We start from the raw sequence: 20,847 nt of genomic DNA on the forward strand, positions 1-20,847 counted from the left end.
CAGTGGGCCTATTTCCACAAGCCAGACTTGAGAATCTCCCCAAAAACAGCACCACTGGCTAGGGACGAGGAGTTCAAGTCCAGGAGCCTGTTCAAGCAGCAGTAAAGATGGTCGTCAGAGCGTTGCTATGGTGATGCCATGATATTCTATAAGAAAGGGAAGGTCAGCAGAGTCAGCTGCTTCCACCACAGTCATGAGCGATGGAGAAATCATGAGAGGGGGGAAGCTCACCCTGAGGCAAGTTTAGCAAGCAGCGGCTTATGTCTGCGTCCACAGCTGCACTGGAATGTTTAAGTGTAATCAGGTAGAGAGAGGCAGACGAGCCACGCCGTTCATGTGTTTTATCAGCACCGTGCATATGGAAGTGAGCATAATTCATGTTATTTTGAGAACTCAGTGTTCAGAGAGGTTCTGGAATATTTTTCGTGCTTACTTGCTAGGAAGTAGAGGCTCTGGGATTTAGGCCTCTGTGGATGCCTCCAAACTTCACACTTTGCCTTGTACCAGGTAGCCGGTAAACAGAATTCAGATGAGAAGGTGTTAATGTAAGCAGTTTGCTCTGGGGGTGAGCTGGAGGTGGTTGGCAGTGGGCAGTGAGCTGTGGAAGGAAGGAGAAGACATGTTGTGATAAGAGGGGTGGTATCCCTCGGAGTTCTTGGGAGCCTCTGGGTACCCTGTAGAGTGTGCTGCAAGTCCTGGGGCGTTTACAACTGCAACATGCTACTTGCTGGGTGCTCTTTCTGGGGTCCAGCTTGCTCCTCCTCGGCCAAGCACTCACTTGTGAAGCAGGGTGCACAGGGGAAGCACTTGGAGTTTATCATCCTTCTAATAGGAGAGGAGGTGCGGGACTGTGGGCATAGCACACCAGTCTCAGTCTCTTCGCGAACCTCAGCTTCCCCTTACTCTGCCCTCTTCATGCTGAATCAAATCACCTCTGGTTGGCTTCTCCCCTCCCCTTCCCCTGCTGTGAGTTTTGTTTGTTTGTTTTGGTGTAGTCAGGCCCTTGTCTATCTTTTGGTAACAACGAGATGTTTCCAGTCTCCACCACGGGGGAAGCCCTTTCTGGCCCATCTTTGGGGGCTGCACCTTTTGGGGGCTGGTGCCGAGAGTTGGGGGTTGTCTCTGTGCTTTCCGTCTTGCTTTTACTTCAGCCTTTCCTCTCCTGACTTCCTTTTAGCTTCCAAATAGAAACGCCCCACCTGCCTTCAGCCAGGAGCCCTGGGGACTTAGCAGACAGCGCTGGCCCTGCCTTTGAACTTAGCATCCCCGAAGAGGAGGGGGCTTGAAACATGCTCGTGTAAGCTGTAAGCTTACACAGAGAAAAACCATACTAGTTAAAAATTCATAGGCTTGGCGAATTTTCACTCGCATAACTAGCTAGCTCTTTTAAAGCTCATAGAACTGAACTTAGGGGAAAAAAAAGACCTAAAAGTCAAACAGAATTTTAAGTTGTTTCTTCATGCCAGACAATATCCAGACAATATCTGAGAGACTAAAGACATGAATGTAGGAGTTAGATATTTTGGGAGTGTACAAGGCTGAGAAGAAACTTGTCATGTCCCCCATATACTTACGGCCATAAAGACTTGTGCTCTCTGTCTCTGTTTCCTTCTAGAATTTCCTTTCTAAGCAATGGTATGGAGAGATTTCCCGAGACACGAAGAACTGGAAGATTATCCTGTGTCTGTTCATCATCCCCCTGGTGGGCTGTGGCCTCGTATCGTTTAGGTGTGGACTGGGGCATCTAATCTTGTGTGTGAGCATCTGTGTGCGTTTGAGCATTTGTGCACATGGAATGTTCACTGTGGCATCTGTGCGCTTAGTCCAGCATCTTCCCTGGCTTCTCCTGGGTTGGGTTTCAAGCAGGTGGTACTGGGCTTGTCTTCAGTATCTGAGGCTGAATTTAGATTCTCTGATCACAAAATGGGGAGGGTGCTGAGTTTTGGATGGGTCAGCCTTGGGATCCAGTTTTGTCCTGTCCCTTGCCTGTGGTAGGAGTCCGTGGTAGGAAGCAAGCCATGGTCCCCCCATCCCCCTCTCTCTTTCTGTGTCTCTCCCTGTGTGCATGTGCAAGTGCATGTGTGAGCGTGAATATAAGTGTGAGTGACTGTGTGTGCGCACATGTATAATCTGTGTGCTTGTGAGTACATGTCTGTGCAAGCGTGCATATGCGTTGTTTGTGAGAGTATGCAAGTACGTGTGTTTGTGGTGTGTATTTGTGACTGTGTCAGTGCGTATGAATGTATCGGAGTGTGTGAGAGAGCATATGTGTGTGTTGGTGTGTACCAGTGCGTGCCAATGTACGTGACTGGGGGCACTCCCCTGCCTCTGACTCTGCCTAGGAAGAAGCCCATTGACAAGCACAAGAAGCTGCTCTGGTACTACGTGGCCTTCTTCACTTCGCCCTTCGTGGTCTTCTCCTGGAACGTGGTCTTCTACATCGCCTTCCTCCTGCTGTTTGCGTATGTGCTGCTCATGGACTTCCACTCGGTGCCACACACCCCCGAGCTGATCCTCTATGCCCTGGTCTTCGTCCTCTTCTGTGATGAAGTGAGGCAGGTAGGCAAGGGCGTCGTCGCTCTTTCCAGGGAGATGTGGATAAATGTCTGATTACCCCAGACGGGACACTGAGTCCACACAAGGCTGGTTTATGGAGCAGGTGAGCTTATTGGGGTAACTGACAAGAGAGTGGGTGACCCAAAGGCATCTACATCATCAGAAGCCTACCCAGAGGACTCATGGACGCTGCATCTCAGGAACTTAAAGCCCAATGTGTGAACAAATTTCTCCACCGAGAGAGTTTCCCGTCCCCAGCGATGGTTGATCAGGTAGTTTCCTGGGATCTCTGCTTCACCATTGAATCCAAAGTCTACTCCAGGTCCCACAGAGCAAGTGCTTACTGATGTAGCTGATGTCGAAGAAATTCCTGTTGTTGGCGTAGGAGGTGCTGCCCTGACCCATGGTGGAAAATGTCTCATCAAGTCCTTTCAGATTCATCTGTCACTCTCTTGTCTCTTCTGGACCTGAACCTTAAAATACACCCATTTCGCAAGTATTTGCTAGGTACACGCCCCGTGGGGTATTTACAGTTTACAAAGTACAAGGCCCAATGGTAGAATAGTTTTAGAGGGGAAACGTGCTGCCTTTGCCCCTGTAGGGCCTTGAATAGCCTAAGAACACTGAGTTGCCTTATGTTGTCATGCCAACTCTCTCAGAATGTCCTTTATGGGCAATCTCTGGGACTCCTGGGTTTCAAGGGATTCTGGGATCCTGTCTGTCTATTCTTAGCATGGGCATGTCTTAATCAATTAATGGTGTCTGCTGTAGATGTGAGGGCTGGGAGGGGTTTTAGTACCGGTGCCCTACATGCCTGTCTTCATGATGTAGAAGAGGGAGGAATGTCAGTGGAGGTGGAGGAAGAAAGCCCCGAAACACACAGGATGGCTCAAGTACCAGTGCACTGACTATAGTTCTGGAAGGCAGAAGTCCATCATGAAGGTGTGGGTTGGGTTGGTCCCATATAGTACAGTGAAGAAGACTGTTCTGCTGTGCTGTTCCCTGGCTTCCGAAAGTTCTCTGGCCATCTTTGTCACTCTGTGCCTGGCGGATGTGACACTCTGACCCTCGGCCTCATATCCATATGGTGCCCTCCCCATGTGCAGGTGTGTCCTAGTTTCTCTGTTTCCTGGGGACAACAGTCCTGTTGGATCAGGACTCCATGCAGTGACCTGATTTCTGAACAAGGTCACATTCCCAGGCAGAGGGTTGAGGATTTAAGTCTAGAGGTGCAGCTCAGCCCACAGCACTTCCATATGGCCTCTCTCCCTGTGGCCAGCCTTTACTTCCAAGTTTCCCTTCTGGCTTGTGATGTGTCCCTAGCAGAGTGGAGCTGAGGTATTCTGTGTGTGATAATCAGAACCAGGGAGGACTCAGCGTTCAGGGAAGAACTCTTGGACCAGAGGGTCAGTTGACTCACACCAATAGGGGATTAAGTCATGAAGATTGGATAGAGATGGGTGAAAAGGACAGAGAAGGAAAGAGGCAGTGGGGGGGGGGAGAAAACCCAGCAGGAGTTGCAAATGTAGTTTCATTGTGGTCTCCCTTTCTGGGTGCATTTTCTCCTGAAGAGACCCTTAAGAGAAGCAGAAACCTGGATCAGGTTGTCTCCTCTTGTACTGACCCCATCAGGGAGTCCCCTGAGCTCCCTAGGTCCTGACACGTATGCTGTGGTCCACAAAACAGCATCTAGCAGGGTGATCTGCCTTGGATGTTCATTTGCTGTGCATATCTGGGGCCAGAGCTGCTGTTGTCATGTTGTTGAGAATGTGTGTTCCTAACATAGGAAGGGACGAGGGGGGTGCTCATAAGTCACTCCAGAGGGACACCATGGTTATGGGACTACTGAGGCCAGAGATGAGGAGATATACAGAGGGATCCTGCCCTCGCTTTCTTCTGAGCAGAGAAACCCCAGGTGGCCTTTCTTGGATGGGCAGACCACAACTGTGAGTCTCTGTTCCCGAGGAATCTGTCACTAGAGGGCACTGTTTCCCTTTGTTTCTGCAGAATCAGTCTTTGGATTATTCCACTGGGCTGTCTCCATCAAGAAAGGGCTCTGTAGTCCTGTGCAGTCTTAATGGACTCATTCACGGTTGTTAGGGGAAACCCCTAAACAGGATATCGCCTGTCTTAGATTGTGCCTGGGACTCAGAAACCCATGCTCCCAGTGAGGAGTGACATCCCTTCCTTGCCCAGAGGGAGGATGCTCACCGCTAATTTGGGACTGCTGACCTCACCATTCCCCGTGCAGATGCAGTTGTTAAAGGCACTGTGGGTATTTGTTTATAATGTGGTAAGTTCCACCCTGCCTTCTCTGAAAGCTCCTTCATTCAGTTCGGAGGCCATTGTGGTGGGGAGGAGATGGTGAACACATCCTGGTATTCCATGAACACGGCTTAGCTTTGCACGTTCCCCCTTAGACAAGAGGTTTCTCTTTATTAAAAGTAAAACAAAACAAAACAAACAAAAAACCCAAAATCTTTTCGCCCCATAGTGGTGTTCTTGCAGCCCAGGGCTCATCTGTCTATTATTCCTGTAATGCGGTCAGTCTCCTGAAGTCACTCAGGCAAGGATGGGTACAAATCAGAATGTACCAGCCTCACAGCAGGAATGAAAAGAGAACAGGTGGGCAGGGCCTGTGCCAGCCACTCTCATCTTCTGAAGCATGGAGGAGCGAATGGGTTTTGCTGCCCTGGGGATCAGCACTGCCCAGATAAATGGATGCCCCTGTGTCCTCCCCAGGGTCCTAACCTTGAGCCTGTCTCCTCACAGTGGACATGGTCTGACCCAGGCTGCCCAGACCTGGGGGAACTGAGTTGTTCCATTGTGATCTGGCAACGTTCTCCTCCTTTGGCTACTCAAGCTGTGAGTCCTGCACCCCAGCTTGCAGGATTTCGGTGGATCTAAGAAACCCACTGCTCCCAGCATGGGCACCTAAGCCCATGTTTAAGCCTCGGGGTCAGAGACAAAGAAGGCCATAGGGTATATGAGTCTCGCATGGACTCAGTGGGTGAGTTCATGGGAAGACATGAATGGCGGTCTTTGGTGAGAATCAGTATCACACCTTGAGGAATCTACTGTCCCCTGTTTTGAGCTGCCCCTGGGGTCTGGCCCTCAGGCTCCTAGTAGCCAGATTCTGAGCAAGTAGGGGAGTGAAAAGGTTAGAATGGCTAGGTTGGCCTGTCTTAGGGTTTCATTGCAGTGACATGGTGGTCAGATATCACGACCAATGTAACTCTTACAAAGGACAACATTTAATTGGGGCTGGCTTATAGGCTCAGAAGTTCAGTCCATCATCATCAAGGTGGGAACATAGCAGCATCCAGGCAGGCACGGTGCAGGAGGAGCTGAGAGTTTTTTTTTTTTTTTTGGTTCTTTTTTTCGGAGCTGGGGACCAAACCCAGGGCCTTGTGCTTCCTAGGTAAGCGCTCTACCACTGAGCTAAATCCCCAGCCCCGAGCTGAGAGTTCTATATCTTCCTCTGAAGGCTGATAGGAGAAGACTGGCTTTCATGTGGTCAGGAGTAGGGTCTCACTGTCCACCCCCACAGTGACACACTTCCTCCAACAAGGCCACGCCTCCTAATAGTGCCACTCCCCGGGCCAAGCGTCTTTAACCACCACAGAGCCAGATTAATAGTCTTTTTTTTCCCTGTATACATTTAAAAAAAGATTTCACTAATCAAGTTGTCCTGTTGTGAGTGCCATAAATAATATATTTACAGTAAATACAGAAGAATTCTGCAGTGATGACATCTGGGTGACACTTTATAACTGTGCAGGGCACAGTCCACACCGCTATCCACATTTACCTGGTTGTTCCATGCTTTCCCACACAGGTCGCAGTCATTCCCCGTGGCTTCATTTTTTAAAGGAGAACACTGCTTCTTTTCTTGGTTCTGATGGCTGCACATGTCTAAGAGAACAGCTATCTTTCTGGTCCCCTTGGATCAGTGGGGTTCTGGTAGGGCTCACTTGACACAAACAGTCTCAGAAGTGTCCTGGGAGAAACTGAGTGGACACTCACGAGTCTGGAAGACCTGGTGTCCACGATGCCCATTGCTCTGTCTGTCCTTTCTTGCCACAGTGGTACATGAACGGAGTGAATTATTTCACCGACCTATGGAACGTTATGGACACACTGGGACTTTTCTACTTCATAGCGGGTATTGTATTCCGGTAAGTGGCTCATGACACCTTCCCAACTTCAGGCACTTTGGCACAAAAGATGGAGAAAAAAATCTGGGACATCTTAAGTCCATGGCTAGGCCTGGCCCGTCACTTTCCTCCTCTCAGAGGTGATCATAAGACCCTGTTGCCTCTGCCCCGTGGAGACACAACTTGGCCACCGTAAGTTTCTCCTCATTCTGGGTTCTTTATGATTTCTCCTTTCACTTTTCAGACAGGTTTTGTGGGGGCATAATTGCAACCCAAGGTGAGATCACTGGGGATGTTTAGTGTCTTCCAAATGTTAGTTTGTTTTGGCCCACTTAGTTGAAGGTGCATGTGACGTTGGCCAGCATGCTGGTCCTGTAGTCACTCTTCTAGGTGCCAGTATATCTCTCCAACCTCAAAGCTAGAGCGTGTGAGAAGACAGCTAAGTCTAGAAAGATCATTAAAGGCCCAAAAGTGAGGTAGAGAGGTGGCTCCGGCAGCAAAGTGCCCATCGCCATGCTGGCATGAGGACTCCGTTCACAGTCACAGAACCCGGGTAAAAGCAGGGGATAGCAGCATCCACCATTTCCCAAACCCAGGGCTGGGGCAAGACAGGCAGGGAGCTCTGGGTCCAGTACGGGACCCCGACTCAACAGTGGCGACAGAAAGCAATGGAGTTAGACGCCTGATGTCTGCTCCCAGCCTCCACAGACACGCGTGTATGTGTACACAATAATGTACACACCCAGTCACACACATTAAGCTCGGAAATGCTGTGCTCTGTCCCACAAGCTTTCCTTCCCTCTCTCCCCACAGGCTTCACTCTTCAAATAAAAGCTCTTTGTACTCCGGGCGAGTCATTTTCTGTCTGGATTACATTATATTCACTCTAAGGCTCATCCACATTTTCACCGTGAGCAGGAACCTGGGACCCAAGATTATAATGCTGCAGCGGATGGTAAGAGCCCGCCACACAGGCCACTTCCGGGGCGGGGCTTAGGAAAGAGGGCTCTAAAGAACCAGCAGTGTCCACGCACCCTGCAAGTCGATGGGGCTTCCTGAGAGTTCCCACTTTTCAGCAAGCTTCGGTTTGAGTCTGAACAGTTTGCTCAGAATGTATGTAGGGAGGGGCGTTCTTGCCGTTTTTTAATGGATGGGGTAGTTCTAGTTCAAGGAGGAGAACATGCTTCTCTAGCAATAAATGGGGAGTCAGATGCGGAAAGATGACAGGATTCTGCATGCCACACCCTGTATGTGAGAGACCGCAGGCTTCTTTTACATACAGGACAGGAGGAAATCGCAGGCTGGGGATGTTGCTCCCCAGAGCTGGTTCTGTCTGGAAATCAGATGGGCCACTGGATGAGCTCATGTGGACACCGCTCTCCAACCCTGAGACTGAGTGTGTGGTTTTAATTCAAAGCATATCTGAGGCATCCAGTCACGGTGATGTCAAGCTGTGTGTGCAAAACACAGCAGGAAAAAAAAAAGGGCAGGGGAGTTGTTTGAGTCTTCCAAGGGGTGCTTTTGTTTCCCTAAGAAGTAATTCTGCAGAAATAATTTGAGGGTTGAAAGCTGGCAAGTATCACCAGGTGTGGCTGGAGAGAGTTCCTCCAAACAGAGGCCCTCTGTGTTTTGAGCTGGGCCCTCACTCACAAGCCTGCTGCTTGACGATCAGGAATTGGTTTTCATTATGGGGAATAGACATCTCCATACCTAAAGCTGACGGGAATCAATTTCTACATTAGTGGCTAGGACTGGGGGAGGTTGCTCAGTGGTAGTGGGCTTGCCTGATTCATGCAAGGCCCTGGCTTTAACCCCAGCAGTGCAATCTGTCAATCAATCAATGAAAGATCGATAAGTAAGTGGCCAGGCAACTTGATGGTTTAACTTTTCTGCCTCTGGAACCTTTCTCTGCCTGTCTCTGTGGCTGGTTGGGAAGGGTCAGTAGCCAGTCACTGTGGGTGTGGTTCTAATGGTTCTGCTTTCTCCTCCTGGCAGCTCATCGACGTTTTCTTCTTCTTGTTTCTCTTTGCTGTGTGGATGGTGGCCTTCGGCGTAGCCAGACAGGGGATCCTTAGGCAAAATGAACAGCGCTGGAGGTGGATCTTCCGCTCTGTCATCTATGAGCCCTACCTGGCCATGTTTGGCCAGGTGCCCAGTGATGTGGACAGTAAGCTGGGCTCTGCTTGGGTGGAGGTGGACCTGGCGGTGACATTCTGACCCCATCCCTGATCCTTTCCTCCCCCCTCCTCCTCCTCCCCCCCTCCTCCTCTTCTTCTTCCTCCTCCTCCTCTTCTTCCTCTTCTTCCTCCTCCCCTCCTCCTCCTCCTCTTCTTCTTCCTCCTCCTCTTCTTCTTCCTCCTCCCCTCCTCCTCCTCTTCTTCTTCCTCCTCCTCCTCTTCTTCCTCCTCTTCTTCTTCCTCCTCCCCCTCCTCCTCTTCTTCCTTTTCTCCTCCTCTTCCTCTCCTCCTCCTCCTCTTCCCTTCTTCTTCCCCCTCTCTCTCTCCCTCCCCCCCCCTCTCTCTCTCTCTCACACACACACACACACACACACACCCCACTTCTAAATAATATCTCATAATACTTTGTTCTCATTTTGATCTTTAAGTCTTTTGACTTTATTTATCAGTATTTTTTTGAGACAAGACCTCTAGCCCAGGCTGGCCTCAATTTCCCTGTGTAGTCAAGGATCACCCTCAATTCCTAATCCCCCTACCCCTACTGAGATTACAGGCATGTGCCACCACCATGCCTGGTTAATGTGCTGAGGTGTTGAACCCAGGGCTTCCTGAACATTAGGCAAGCAGTCTACCAATGGAGCCACATCCCAAGTTGTGTAACACGTGGCACATCTAAGCTATGCTACCAGGGTAGAACGGGGCAGTCCTTGCTGGTTCATACAGGAGTGTTGTGAGCTGTACTTCCCTATAGACCACAACATCCAGGCTCCTGTTTATTACTAAAGAGCATATGGGAGATTGACGTTAGAGCCCTTGGTGGAAGCTTCCGTCATTAGCCCATTGCCCAGCAGACTGTGAGACCAATGGTAGCGTGGTTGCTCTGTTGTTCCCACACCCAGGCTGTAAAGGTCAGGGATGGGGCATAAGAAAACTCGTGTTTTGGGTGGACTGCGAGGAGGGACTTGAGGATGCTGACAGTAGTCCTGACCTCTCCTCTCCCATCCTGCCAGCATAAACTATACTGACAGACAAGTTTCCTTGAGCCAAGGCTGGGGTTGGAAGGTGGCATTCAGTCCCTGTGGTTTTCCCACCATCGGTGTCTGCTCCTCAGGTGGAAGCTCTTTCAACTCTTATAAACAGGGTCTTTTCCATGCAGGGTGGAAAGGTCCTTGGGACCCTGGGGTTGGCATTGTGATGCGGTTTATTTGAGGATAGTTCTTTATGCTGGCGGCTTGAGTTCTATGAAGGAGCAGCACTCGGGGGTGGTTGGGAGCAGGGGAGGGAGGGACTGGGGCAGGCAGGTGTGGTACACATCATCCACCACCCCACACAGCACATTCTACCTGTACAGTGTGTTCCTGATGTCGGCACTGAGAGCAGGGCCTCTCCTCAGAGTTGGAGACCCTGTCTGTGGCTTTCTCTGAACTCATAGAGATCCATATTGGTTAGTTAGAGTAACAGGTCCTCACTTCTCCAACTGAGAAGGTTGGGTGCTTCTTGGAGCACAACACATCCCCACTCCCTGTTCTGCTTCCTGTTGCAGTGATAAGACACACCAACCAAAGGAAACATTTCTAGCTCATAATTCATCACTGAGAGATGTCAGGGCAGGAGCTTGAGGCAGGAACCTGGAGGCGGAGCTCACAGAATGCTGCTTGCCAGCTATCTTACTGGCTAGGTTTTACTCCTCCAACTGCCTAGGCATGGCACTTCCCGTGGTGGGCTCGGCCATCCCACCTCAACCAAGTCAATCTCTCCCAGACATGCCCATGCTATTCTTGGCAGCCCCTCCACTGAGACTCCCTCAGATTACTCTAGGCTTTATCAAGTTGAGAACGGAAGCTAACTAGACTACCCTCTTCCTTTGATCTTGATCTTAATGGAGATCCCTATTTCCCAGAGGAAATAAACTGCTCAGTAAACCGTCTGATGGGCAGAGGATTCTGAAGATTGTACCCAAGGCATCAGAAGACTCTGATCCCTCACCCTTTGGGTTGCCATGGTCCTTGCTTTTCCAAAATGGGCCTCACTGGCTTCTTGGTTCTGTGCCCACAGGTACCACATATGACTTCTCCCACTGCACCTTCTCGGGAAATGAGTCCAAGCCACTGTGCGTGGAGCTAGATGAATACAATCTGCCCCGCTTCCCTGAGTGGATCACCATCCCACTAGTGTGCATCTACATGCTCTCCACCAACATCCTTCTGGTCAATCTCCTGGTCGCCATGTTTGGGTATGTCTACATCACAAACTCACGGGCTTCCAGTCTGGGTTGTACCTATGCCAGACAAGCAGAAAGCATGTGGGCAGAGGTAATGTCTGCCTTGAGGAACCGAGAGAAGAGGCTATTGGGAGCCTGGTGGCTGCAGTGGTTGGGGGCCTTAAAGGGACCGTGTTAATAAAGAACAACAACAGGCTATCCAGACAAGCAGTGTGACCAGCTCCATTAAATCCATGTCCTAGTGCTCAGTACCATGTCATAGTTCTCCAGGAAGCAACCGAACTAATTGCTTTTCTTGTTGCTGTGGCAAAACACCTAACAAAAGCAATGAGAGGAAGGGTGGATTTATTTTGCTTGTAGCTTACGGGGCACAGTCTATTGAGCTGGGAAGTCATGGGGGTTGGGGTGGGTCACATTGTGTCTGCAGTCAGGGAGCAGAGTGTGTGAATGTTGCTGCTCATCCTATTTTCTCCTCTACCTTTTTTGTTCAATCAAGTACCCCAACCTGTGAATTAGACCTAATCATGTTCGGGGCTTCTCCCCTCCCTCCTGTTAAATCTCTCAGTAAGCACTGTCATAGACCCTCCTAGACCTGTGTCTCCCAGGTGATTCCCAAGTGGGTCAAGGTTGACTGTGTTAGACCAATGGCTGCAGAGCAAACCATTTCTGAGGTTCCTTGTTTTGTTTTTTAAGTAAGACAAACTTACGCAAAATCATACACAATAACCAATAACCAACTTCAGATATAGAATCCAAAAGTCAAAGGTCCCAGGAGCCATCCATCGTGAACTCAGAAGAAGTAGATTATCATAGGTTGCTTCTGGCATGATTTGGTCCCAGCCTCTACTGGGAGACCCTTGGCAAGCTGCTCAGGAAGCCTCCCACAGGCTTGCTTCCATGGTTTGCAGAGCATCATTTTGTCCAAGCTTCACGTTGCTCAGTTTCTCATCTCCACATAGTTTCTTGGAAGCATGAATGAGTGCTGAGGTGACCTAGGACAAACAGAATGGTCTCGGTGTGGGGACTTGCTGATGATCTCCTGTGTCACAATAATCTGACCCACAACTTACAGGTTCGGTCACAACCCATATAGCTGTTGTGATTTAAAGTTTGCCTTTGAATGGCAATGGATGACGGGACCGAACCACAATCCACAGACTGCTCATCGGTCCTGATGGCCAGGTGTGGTGCCATGTCTTTCTGACTTAGTTCTGAGGTTAGTCTGTGAAGGACGGCACGGGCTACTCTGCTTGCTGCAGCCCGAGTTGGTTCTCTGATGAAGAACAACATTACCTAAAGCTTATAAAGACACCACTGGTAGTTCAGTAGCTTCTAAAATCTTCTCCAGAAGATGTGTAGCTGTTTTTGGAGCATGTTTTGGAGCATTTCAGAGCAAGGTGGGGTGGGAACTAGCTGAGTAGCCAAATGCTAATGCTTCTAGATCCTTGTGATTTAGGAGACTGATAAATTAGGAAGACTTAGCCCCATGGCAGCTAACATAGTTGCAGAATTCTTGTGAAAAGGAAATAAGAGGCTGGAAGATGTCAGGGTAATGCTGTCTCAGCAACCACACGCTGATGACATCTGGAGCCCACAAAGAGCCAACGCTGAGTTAATGACACACGTGGTAACAGAGTCTCGGAAACTAACCGGTCACCAAACAGTGTTTCCAGGATTGCACACAGCCTGTCCACTGCTGTGGGCATGGCCAGACGCCAGCAGCACACCAGGAAGCTCAGGGGAAAACTGGAGCACCAAGTACATCTGCAGAAGTAGTTTGAATGTGAACTGTCCTCTAGAAGCTCGCGTGTCTGAACAGTCAGCCACCAGCTGGTGGCGCTGTTTTAGGAGGCTACGGAACATTTAGTAAGGAAGGGGCTGGCTGAAAGTGAGTTCCTCGGGTCTCAGGTCTGAGCTCCTCTTCTGGTTCCAGTCTCCCTCCCTCCTTTGTCCCCTCTTTCTTACGTCCTCTCTTTCTTGCTCTTCGGAGATGTGAGCAAGCCACCAATGCTTCAGCCATTCCAGCTGCTCACACCGCCTGCCATGCCTTTACTACCACAATGAGCTGGTCCGCGTTCCTTCAGACCGTGAGTCTGAGTGAATCTCCCCTCCCTGAACTTGCTTCTCCTCAGATCACAGGAATCAGAGCAAGGGCCAGCAGCAGCCTGTGCCGTAGCATTGAGTCGTGGTCGTAGGTCTCAGAATCTTCGTGCTCTCAGGGCAGCTGCCTGTCATTGAAGGACATTACCACCTGACATCTGTGCCATGATCAGGGAATGAGGGAATGCAAACTGTGCTCAAACTTTCCTGCTAAAGAGAAACAGGCAACAAAGACCTGGGTCTGTGTTCATGGCTGTGTGTGTGCGTGTGTGTGTGTGTGCGTGTGTGTGTGTGTGTGCGCGTGCGTGCGTGCGTGCGTGCGTGCGTGCGTGTGTGTGTGTGTGTGTGTGTGTGTGTTCAGGTTACGTCAATGTCTTCCTGGCAGACTCTTTGTACCCCATTAGTACTCTCCACTTAGGGATTCAGTGTGATTGTTCTTGTTGCCTTTCCCTGGGGCACCTCTTCCAGCATCCCTGGTTTACTCTCCTTTCAGTGATCCCTGACTGGGAGTTTGAGGGCAGCTGAGGCCCTGCTATGATTTGTGAGCCAATTCTTCACATGCCATTTCTGATGAGTGCTAAGCTCTACAGAGGCTGACGGCTCCCCCAGAAAATAGCCCCAGGATGTCACCCTGTCAGATGCCACACCACAATATTTAGTGCAAAGCTTATATACCCGTAGTGTCGACCGCATTAGTTGCATTGCAAATATGTTTGTGGGGATGGTCCTGGAGCACTGGGAGCTGACTAGATGGTGTTCCACAGAAAAGCACTCACAAATCCATGATCAGTTTGCACTGAAATCACCCACCCTAGCAGCAGGGAAGGAACCTGGATTCAGTAAGGGACTCTGGTTCCCTTTGACCTGTACAGGTGTTGGTCCCCGAGGATGGCAGGCAGCTCTGAGTCCCTGACCATGCAAATTGTGTAGCTTCTAAGAGTCACCTTCTTGTATGCTAGAATAAAGCAGATTTCTTACCAATATGTAGAGAACACAGTATTCCCCAGCCTCAAACTAAAAGTTGGGTGTGATATCACTGGTCTGAGGCAAGCTATTGAAAAAGAGTTTAAATGTTAAAAAGACAACGGTTGAACTGTAAGGATGATAACAAGTATTTGTGGAGCTTCCCCACCCAAGTGCATTGCATGTGCCCTGTCACTTAATTACCATGTCGGGGCCCAGCCTCTTGCGACTTTATAGTGGAGAAACAGGGACAGGTCCATCTCCTCCTGTGAATGAAAGGAATGGCATCACAATATTTAATATAGTGCCACATATCACAATAAAATGAAAGTAGCCATCACATCAGGTCCGGTGGAACAGTCCTGTCAGCCCTTCTACTTGGAAGACTGAGGCAGGAGGACTTCAAGTTCAAGTCCTGTGTGTGGTTCAGTCTAGGCTGCATAACTCTACGAGAGCATCAAGGACTAAACTGAGTTGTTATCCAAAAGCAGGTGAATGAAATCACTGGTGTCTTTTCCATTGGTCGTTGTCAGTTCTGGGCTCGCTCCTCCCCGTATCTCCCACGTCGAGATCATTACAGTGATTTTCTTCTATGTCATCAGTGGAAGCCTTGCAGATCTTCTCTCCTTCACTCCTCCCTGCCCCTCATTTTGAAAACAATGCACATGGCTTTTGTTACTTTTTCTTCATCCTGACCTTCAGTCGCTTAGCGGGTGTTATTCTGGTCTGAACCAACATGTCACACTATGCCTGTTCATGTTTGAGGTGTAATGCTGAGCTGCACATATAAAATGTGTAACCATCAAACTGCAAATGGCATCTCCATCTCCTCAGACCACTGTCATCTCTGTGGGTTGGAAGCCTTAGGCTCCTCTAGTATTCTTACTATAAAGATTTATTTTGCTTTAAACAATCTGTATATGTATATATGTGGGGCATGTGTGTGTGGGGTATATGCCCATGAGTGCAGGTTCCCACCAAGGTCAGAAGAAGGTATCTAGGTTTGATTCCTTTTTTTTTCCCAGAGCTGAGGACCGAACCCAGGGCCTTGCGCTTGCTAGGCAAGTGCTCTACCACTGAGCTAAATCCCCAAACCCCAGAAGAAGGTATCTAATTCCTTATAGCTGGAGATACAGGCAGTCGTGAGCTGCCCAAAGTGGATGATGGGGTATGTGTGATCTTGGGTCCTCTCAGAGAACAGTATATGCTTTTAAACACTGAGACATCTCTCCAAAAGGGGACTAGGAAACAGCAAACCTTTCAACATACATATTGGGAAACCCAGAGCTCATGTGCCAGGGCTACCACTAGGCACAGAAGCAGTTCTGAGTAGACATTCTACTGTGTGCCTGGGAATGAGGGGCCGCTGGTCCTCTAATACACACTGAAGGAGCTACTTGGGTAAAAGTCTAGCTGTTGGTTTGAGAGATGGCTCAGGGTCTGTAAGATGCTCTCACAGCAAACCAGGGTTCACTTCCCATCACTCATATGGTGGTTCCCACCTGTCTGTAGCTCCCATTCTGGGAAGTTCAACACCCTCTTCTGGCCACTGTGGGCTCCTGCACATAAACTTACGGTGCACATAAACTCCTATAGGCTCACATGCATACACACTTGAAATAAAAATAAGTAAATCTTTGAAAAGGGAACCTAGCTGAGAAGTCTATTTGGATTTTAATCTATTCTAAAACCCGCTGTTGTTTACTCATCTTTTTTTTATATAAAATTTTTTTCAGACTGTGTATTCTGATTTGATCACTCTTTCTATTTTTGGGTTTTACTACCAAATGGCTTTCATTACTGAAGGTTTTTTTCTTTTTAAGTCATTAAAGCATCTATTGTACAAGCCCCCCTGCACCCCCATTATTTTCACTCAAAACTTTCCTGGCATTTTGTGTATATTTGATTGTATAAAGGAGCCCAGGGCTCTTCTTGGGATTTTTTTTCTTCTTTTTTCTTTTGAAAAAAAAATATCATGTCTCTTTGTGGAATTATTTAAGAATAGTCAGATTCATAATCTCTAGAATGGTGGCTTATTTGCAGCACTCAGGTGTCTGAGTTACCAGGAGACTTCTCTGGTTCTTTCTGCGTGGGACTTGAAGGATTTTTATCATTTCCAGCCATTTAGGGCAGTGAGCATTTTTCCCCCATGTTTCTGTTTTTGTTGTTGTTGTTTGTTTGTTTAACAGTGACTACTTTTTGCTATGCAGGAAGGTTTTTAAAGATCCATTTATTTATTATGTAACAAGTCTCTATCATGAACGGTCTCCCTTCTCTTTATTACCCCAACGATGATTTCCCCCAACTCCTTACTTGTCACTTTCTTTTTCTCTGACTTGCTTTCTAACTAGAAAAAGGATGTTCAGTGCTCCAGAAGGCTCTCCTGTAGCTATTGAAATATCTCCCTTTTGATCTGGAGTTATGATGCATCACAGGAGCAATGGATTACAGCTGGGCTGTTAACATCCCACCACCCTGCTCCGTGGCCATGGCGTATCATCCCTTTAATACTTTAACTTCTGGGTCTCATCTGTGCCCAAGACTAGCTGAATTCCAAACATCTGTTGCAGGCTAGCAATATCCCTAGTCTCGGCAAGTTTCTTCCTCCAAGGGGCTTCTGCTTCCTCCCCTCTCCTCCTCAGCTCCACAGAGGGTACTCATTTGGTCCTGTAAGATGACCATCACTGCTGCTGCCCACTGAGATACAGGCAAGGACAACAACCTCCTAACAGGGTATTAGAGATGTGGCGTGAAGAGGCGGGCTTTATGGCCTCTTAGAGGAGATACAGATGGGAAGAGATCATCTGGGAGGCTTTGAACACTGTCTGAGTTGGTGCGGGTGAGGCTAATCCTGTGACTTGTCACTGTGCCTGTGTCACTGAGAGGCATTGTCACGAAACAGTCGTAGAGGTCCTTTCTCTGCAGAATCTAGTCTCCTCTCTACAGAAGTTAAGACTAACCTCTAAACACTATGAGACTTAGAGAGATAAGGAGGTAGCTCAGATGGTAAAGTGCTTGCTTCGTGAGTATGAAGACATACGTTCAAGACCCATAGCCCACATTAAAAAGCCAGGCATGACAGCACACTCGTTAATTCCAGTCTGGAGAGATAGAGACATGCAGATCCTCATACTCAGTTAACCTAATGAATTGCAGGTTGGACAAGAGAAAAAGGGGGACAGTGGACGTTACCCAAGGAACAACACCTGAACTTGACTTGTGTTTTGTACACACACACACACACACACACACACACACACACACACGAGCATGCACATATATGAATACATGTAATTAATCTCAATACAGCAACTTGATGTTATCTTCAGTCATCAGCCTCCCATGGAGGACTCACGTATCTATTTGACTGAGTCTGGAGCTGATTTAAAAGAAAATGGACAATCCGGAAGCTGGGCCTCGGCGTTGGGTATTGGTGCACAGCATCACTAGCACCTTAAGCCTCGGGAGGCACATGCAGATTTTCACCAGTTATCAGGAGTGCTGCTCCCAGGGTTCATCTTGCCCATGAGGTGTAGAAGAAATATCTCTTCTGGCCGGAGGAGCCTTGAAATCCGGTTCCGCTGAGGAAGAAACAAAACTGTGATTGTTAGGCCCTAACTACGTACTTCCGAGGCAGGGATTGCAGGCCTCCCCCCAAGAAAGACCTTCAGTTAAATGGACTCAAAAAATGTGATGCTGCAGGGCCTTTTCCTGGTCGGGACTCCTCTGTTTGCCCTAATCATTCTCAGGGCTGTGCGGAAATAAATGAAGGACTGCAAATGGCTTAGGTCTGTCAGTTCCTGCAGTGTCTTTCATTGAGTCCAAATGGCCAGTTCAGGCAAGGCACCGATCTCATCCCCAGCAGGGCCATGCAGCAGAGTTTCTCTCTGAGCTCCCAGAGTGAGCTCCACGTGCTTCTGCACTTGCTGCAAGCATAGTGAATGTGTCTCCCTCCATCCGGACATAGCAACGTCTTTTGTATAAAACATCTGAAAATGGCATTTGATGTTTCAAAGAGGGCGCAGTGGCTTTCGTTTGGACTTTTGAGATTTAAGCCGCCAGTGTCCATTTTGGAATAGGTGCATGAAATTGTAAGATGTTCTTAGTGTTCGTGATTAGAATAAAAATGGCTGTTCTGACAGAAAATGGTGAGCTGTGACTTCTGGTAGGTTCTTAGCCTGGGTGTCACTAATTTCGGGTGCTTCTGTAGATCTGAGCCGCTGCTGTGGTAGATGAGGATGGAGTCCTTTGTAGACAGCAAAACCAGCTGAGGACCAGGGAAGGCAGTAAGGATGGCAGGCTGAGCCTTAGCCTCCCAGTAACCTGACCTACATTGAAGACAGATGCTCGACAGCCATTTCTAGATCGGCAGTGCTGTCTGCTTTGTACCTAAAAATTCTACTGAGAAAAGTAGATGAAAGAATCAGGCGGCCACTGGCCTGCCTCATAGGAGCTTATGCGTGAGGGCATTCATTAAGCATAGGCTTCTTACCTTTAGAGACCCCATTGTGTTCAAAATACACACTGTCCACGTTGTCAAATGCCTTGCGGTTATCCAAAATGTCAAGTCATGCTACGAAACCCCTTGGATACAGAGTAGAACTGTCACAACCCCACACACCACCTCTACTGATGTGGGACAGACTAGATTGCTAGACCAAATCCTGGCTTCAACACTTCAATTCCCCTGTCCTTTCTGTGCCTCAGTTTCCCAATCTGTTTATTGTAGATGATGACAGCCCTTACAGCGTTATTAGCATGTTAAATGGCTGCCTGGAATAGCACTTTGTAGGGAGCGGGGATGAAGCCCAGATAGTAGAACGCTTGCCCAGCATGTGTGAAGCCTTGTGTTGATCTGAAGCACCACATAAGCCGTGTTGCGTGGGTGGCTTGTGCCAGCAATCCAGCTCTGTGAGAGGGAGGCAGGGGAATGACTAGTTCAAGATCATCCACAGATGATCACAGTGAGCTGGAGGAGCTCAAACTATAGGAGCACCTAAATAAGTAAAGAAATCAGGTCCTGCTATATTGAAAGTGTTTTCTATCTTATGGCCTCGGTGATTTGGTAGCTCGTAAGTCATTGCTATGAAGAGTTGGGGGTAGGACATAACCTTGACATTTTAATAGTTATGTGCAGTTATCACACTTCTTGTATGATGTTTGGAAGGGGGAAGGGCAGGAGAACCCAGGGCACCCAGCTGTGACATTGGAGATGCCGCCTCCAGTGACAGATCCACCCCCCCCCCAGTCCTGATTTACTCGGTAAGACTGTGCTGAAAGTAGGGGTTCGAGCCTAGCTATTTCCACTTGACATATAAAATAATTATTTATAAACCCAGTTTCAGTGGCGGCATAATGAAATCACGCTCACCATCCATAACCAGGGAGGAGTGCTCTCAGTGTTGAAGGCTTGGATTACTCTCTTCTCCTAGGTAAAGGGCACTCATCTAAAGGTACTCTCGCCTGTAGCATGGCGAGCAGTCACATGTGTGCAACCGTTTTTGTATAGTTTTATCGGCTATCTCTGTATCCCTAGCTCGAACTCCCAGAAGTGAAGCCCCTGGGTCAAAACAATGAACCTTTCAAGGCTCCATAAAACACAACAAAACAAACAACATTTTGCTAAAAGTGTTTCAGGCTGCTAATCAGCTGCCATATACTCTGTCCATCGCTACTTCTGAATTTAATATGGGAAAAAGAAGCAGAGATCAATCTGAGTTTCTTGGTCCTCAGCAAAATTCAAAGAAATGGGAGGACCTACTTCTGGATAGAAAACTGAGAGTCTGTGTCTCCATTAAGAGGCAAATCTTTCTGTGGAGGTGTTTTCTTCTTCAGTTTAGAAACTGTGCCTTGCAGCTTCTTCTGAGCTGGGTGTTGTCTACTTCACGGGGCTCACAGTTCCCATAAACCTGTGTCTGGCAGGGACTTCCATTCAGCTTTCTGACGTCTCATCAGGAGCTGGAGGAGAGGTGCGAATTCTTGCTTGGTTAGTTCCCACAGTGCTGCTGTTCAGCACCATCTCTCCCCAAGTACTATGTGCTTTACCCGAATTAAACCTGGTCTCTAGCTCGCTTGCTCAGATGAGGCACCTGGATGAAACTGCTAAGCTGTGGACAGACTCATCAGCAGGCGTCTCGTCCTCAGCTCCATTAACTCCAAGCACAGCGGAGAGAGCTGAGCGCTGTGGAGTGGCTTGTAATTTTCTCAGTTGAAGAGAGCACTGAGTGGAGAGCTCTTTCTCACCTTGCTTCCCAGAAGCTGCGCAGCTGTCAATCTCCACATGTTTGCAGCTCACAGCAAAGTCAGATCTGCCCTTGCTGATATACCCTAGGACAATTCTCAACCTGTCTTTCTCCGCCCAAGGTCTTTCCAGATGTAGTCTGTACCTCTGGAATCTGGATAGCTCATGGGCAACAGCCCTTGATGACAACTCTTTCTAGAATCCCTCTTCCCTTCTCCTGCAGAAGTTTGTTCCCCAGCCTTCCCTAGCCACGGAGGGGAAGGCGTCCTCAGGAGAGCCATTTTGGCTTTTTGTCTGGGGCTCTTGAGAAATGCTAGCACAGTTTCTCCAGACTGTTCCAATTAGATGGAAGAAGGGATGAAATATTCTTGAGAGAGCAGACATCATGAGATTCCTTGTAACTAGCATATAGATGAGCCAGGGAACCACTGG

General features: G+C 48.6%; 1 protein-coding gene across 2 annotated transcripts in view; it reads left to right on the forward strand.

Annotated features, from left to right (window-relative positions):
• Positions 1-20,847, forward strand: part of Trpm8 (transient receptor potential cation channel, subfamily M, member 8) — a 122,393-nt gene that overhangs the window by 84,990 nt on the left and 16,556 nt on the right. For both annotated transcript variants that reach the window (XM_039082997.2, NM_134371.3), the window contains 6 exons: positions 1,616-1,728; positions 2,343-2,559; positions 6,643-6,734; positions 7,527-7,668; positions 8,709-8,880; positions 10,946-11,123. In XM_039082997.2, coding sequence (XP_038938925.1) covers positions 1,616-1,728; positions 2,343-2,559; positions 6,643-6,734; positions 7,527-7,668; positions 8,709-8,880; positions 10,946-11,123 — 914 coding nt within the window. The remainder of the gene's footprint in view (positions 1-1,615; positions 1,729-2,342; positions 2,560-6,642; positions 6,735-7,526; positions 7,669-8,708; positions 8,881-10,945; positions 11,124-20,847) is intronic.

Source organism: Rattus norvegicus, chromosome 9 (assembly GCF_036323735.1).
Source record: "Rattus norvegicus strain BN/NHsdMcwi chromosome 9, GRCr8, whole genome shotgun sequence".
Classification (NCBI taxonomy): Eukaryota; Metazoa; Chordata; class Mammalia; order Rodentia; family Muridae; genus Rattus; species Rattus norvegicus.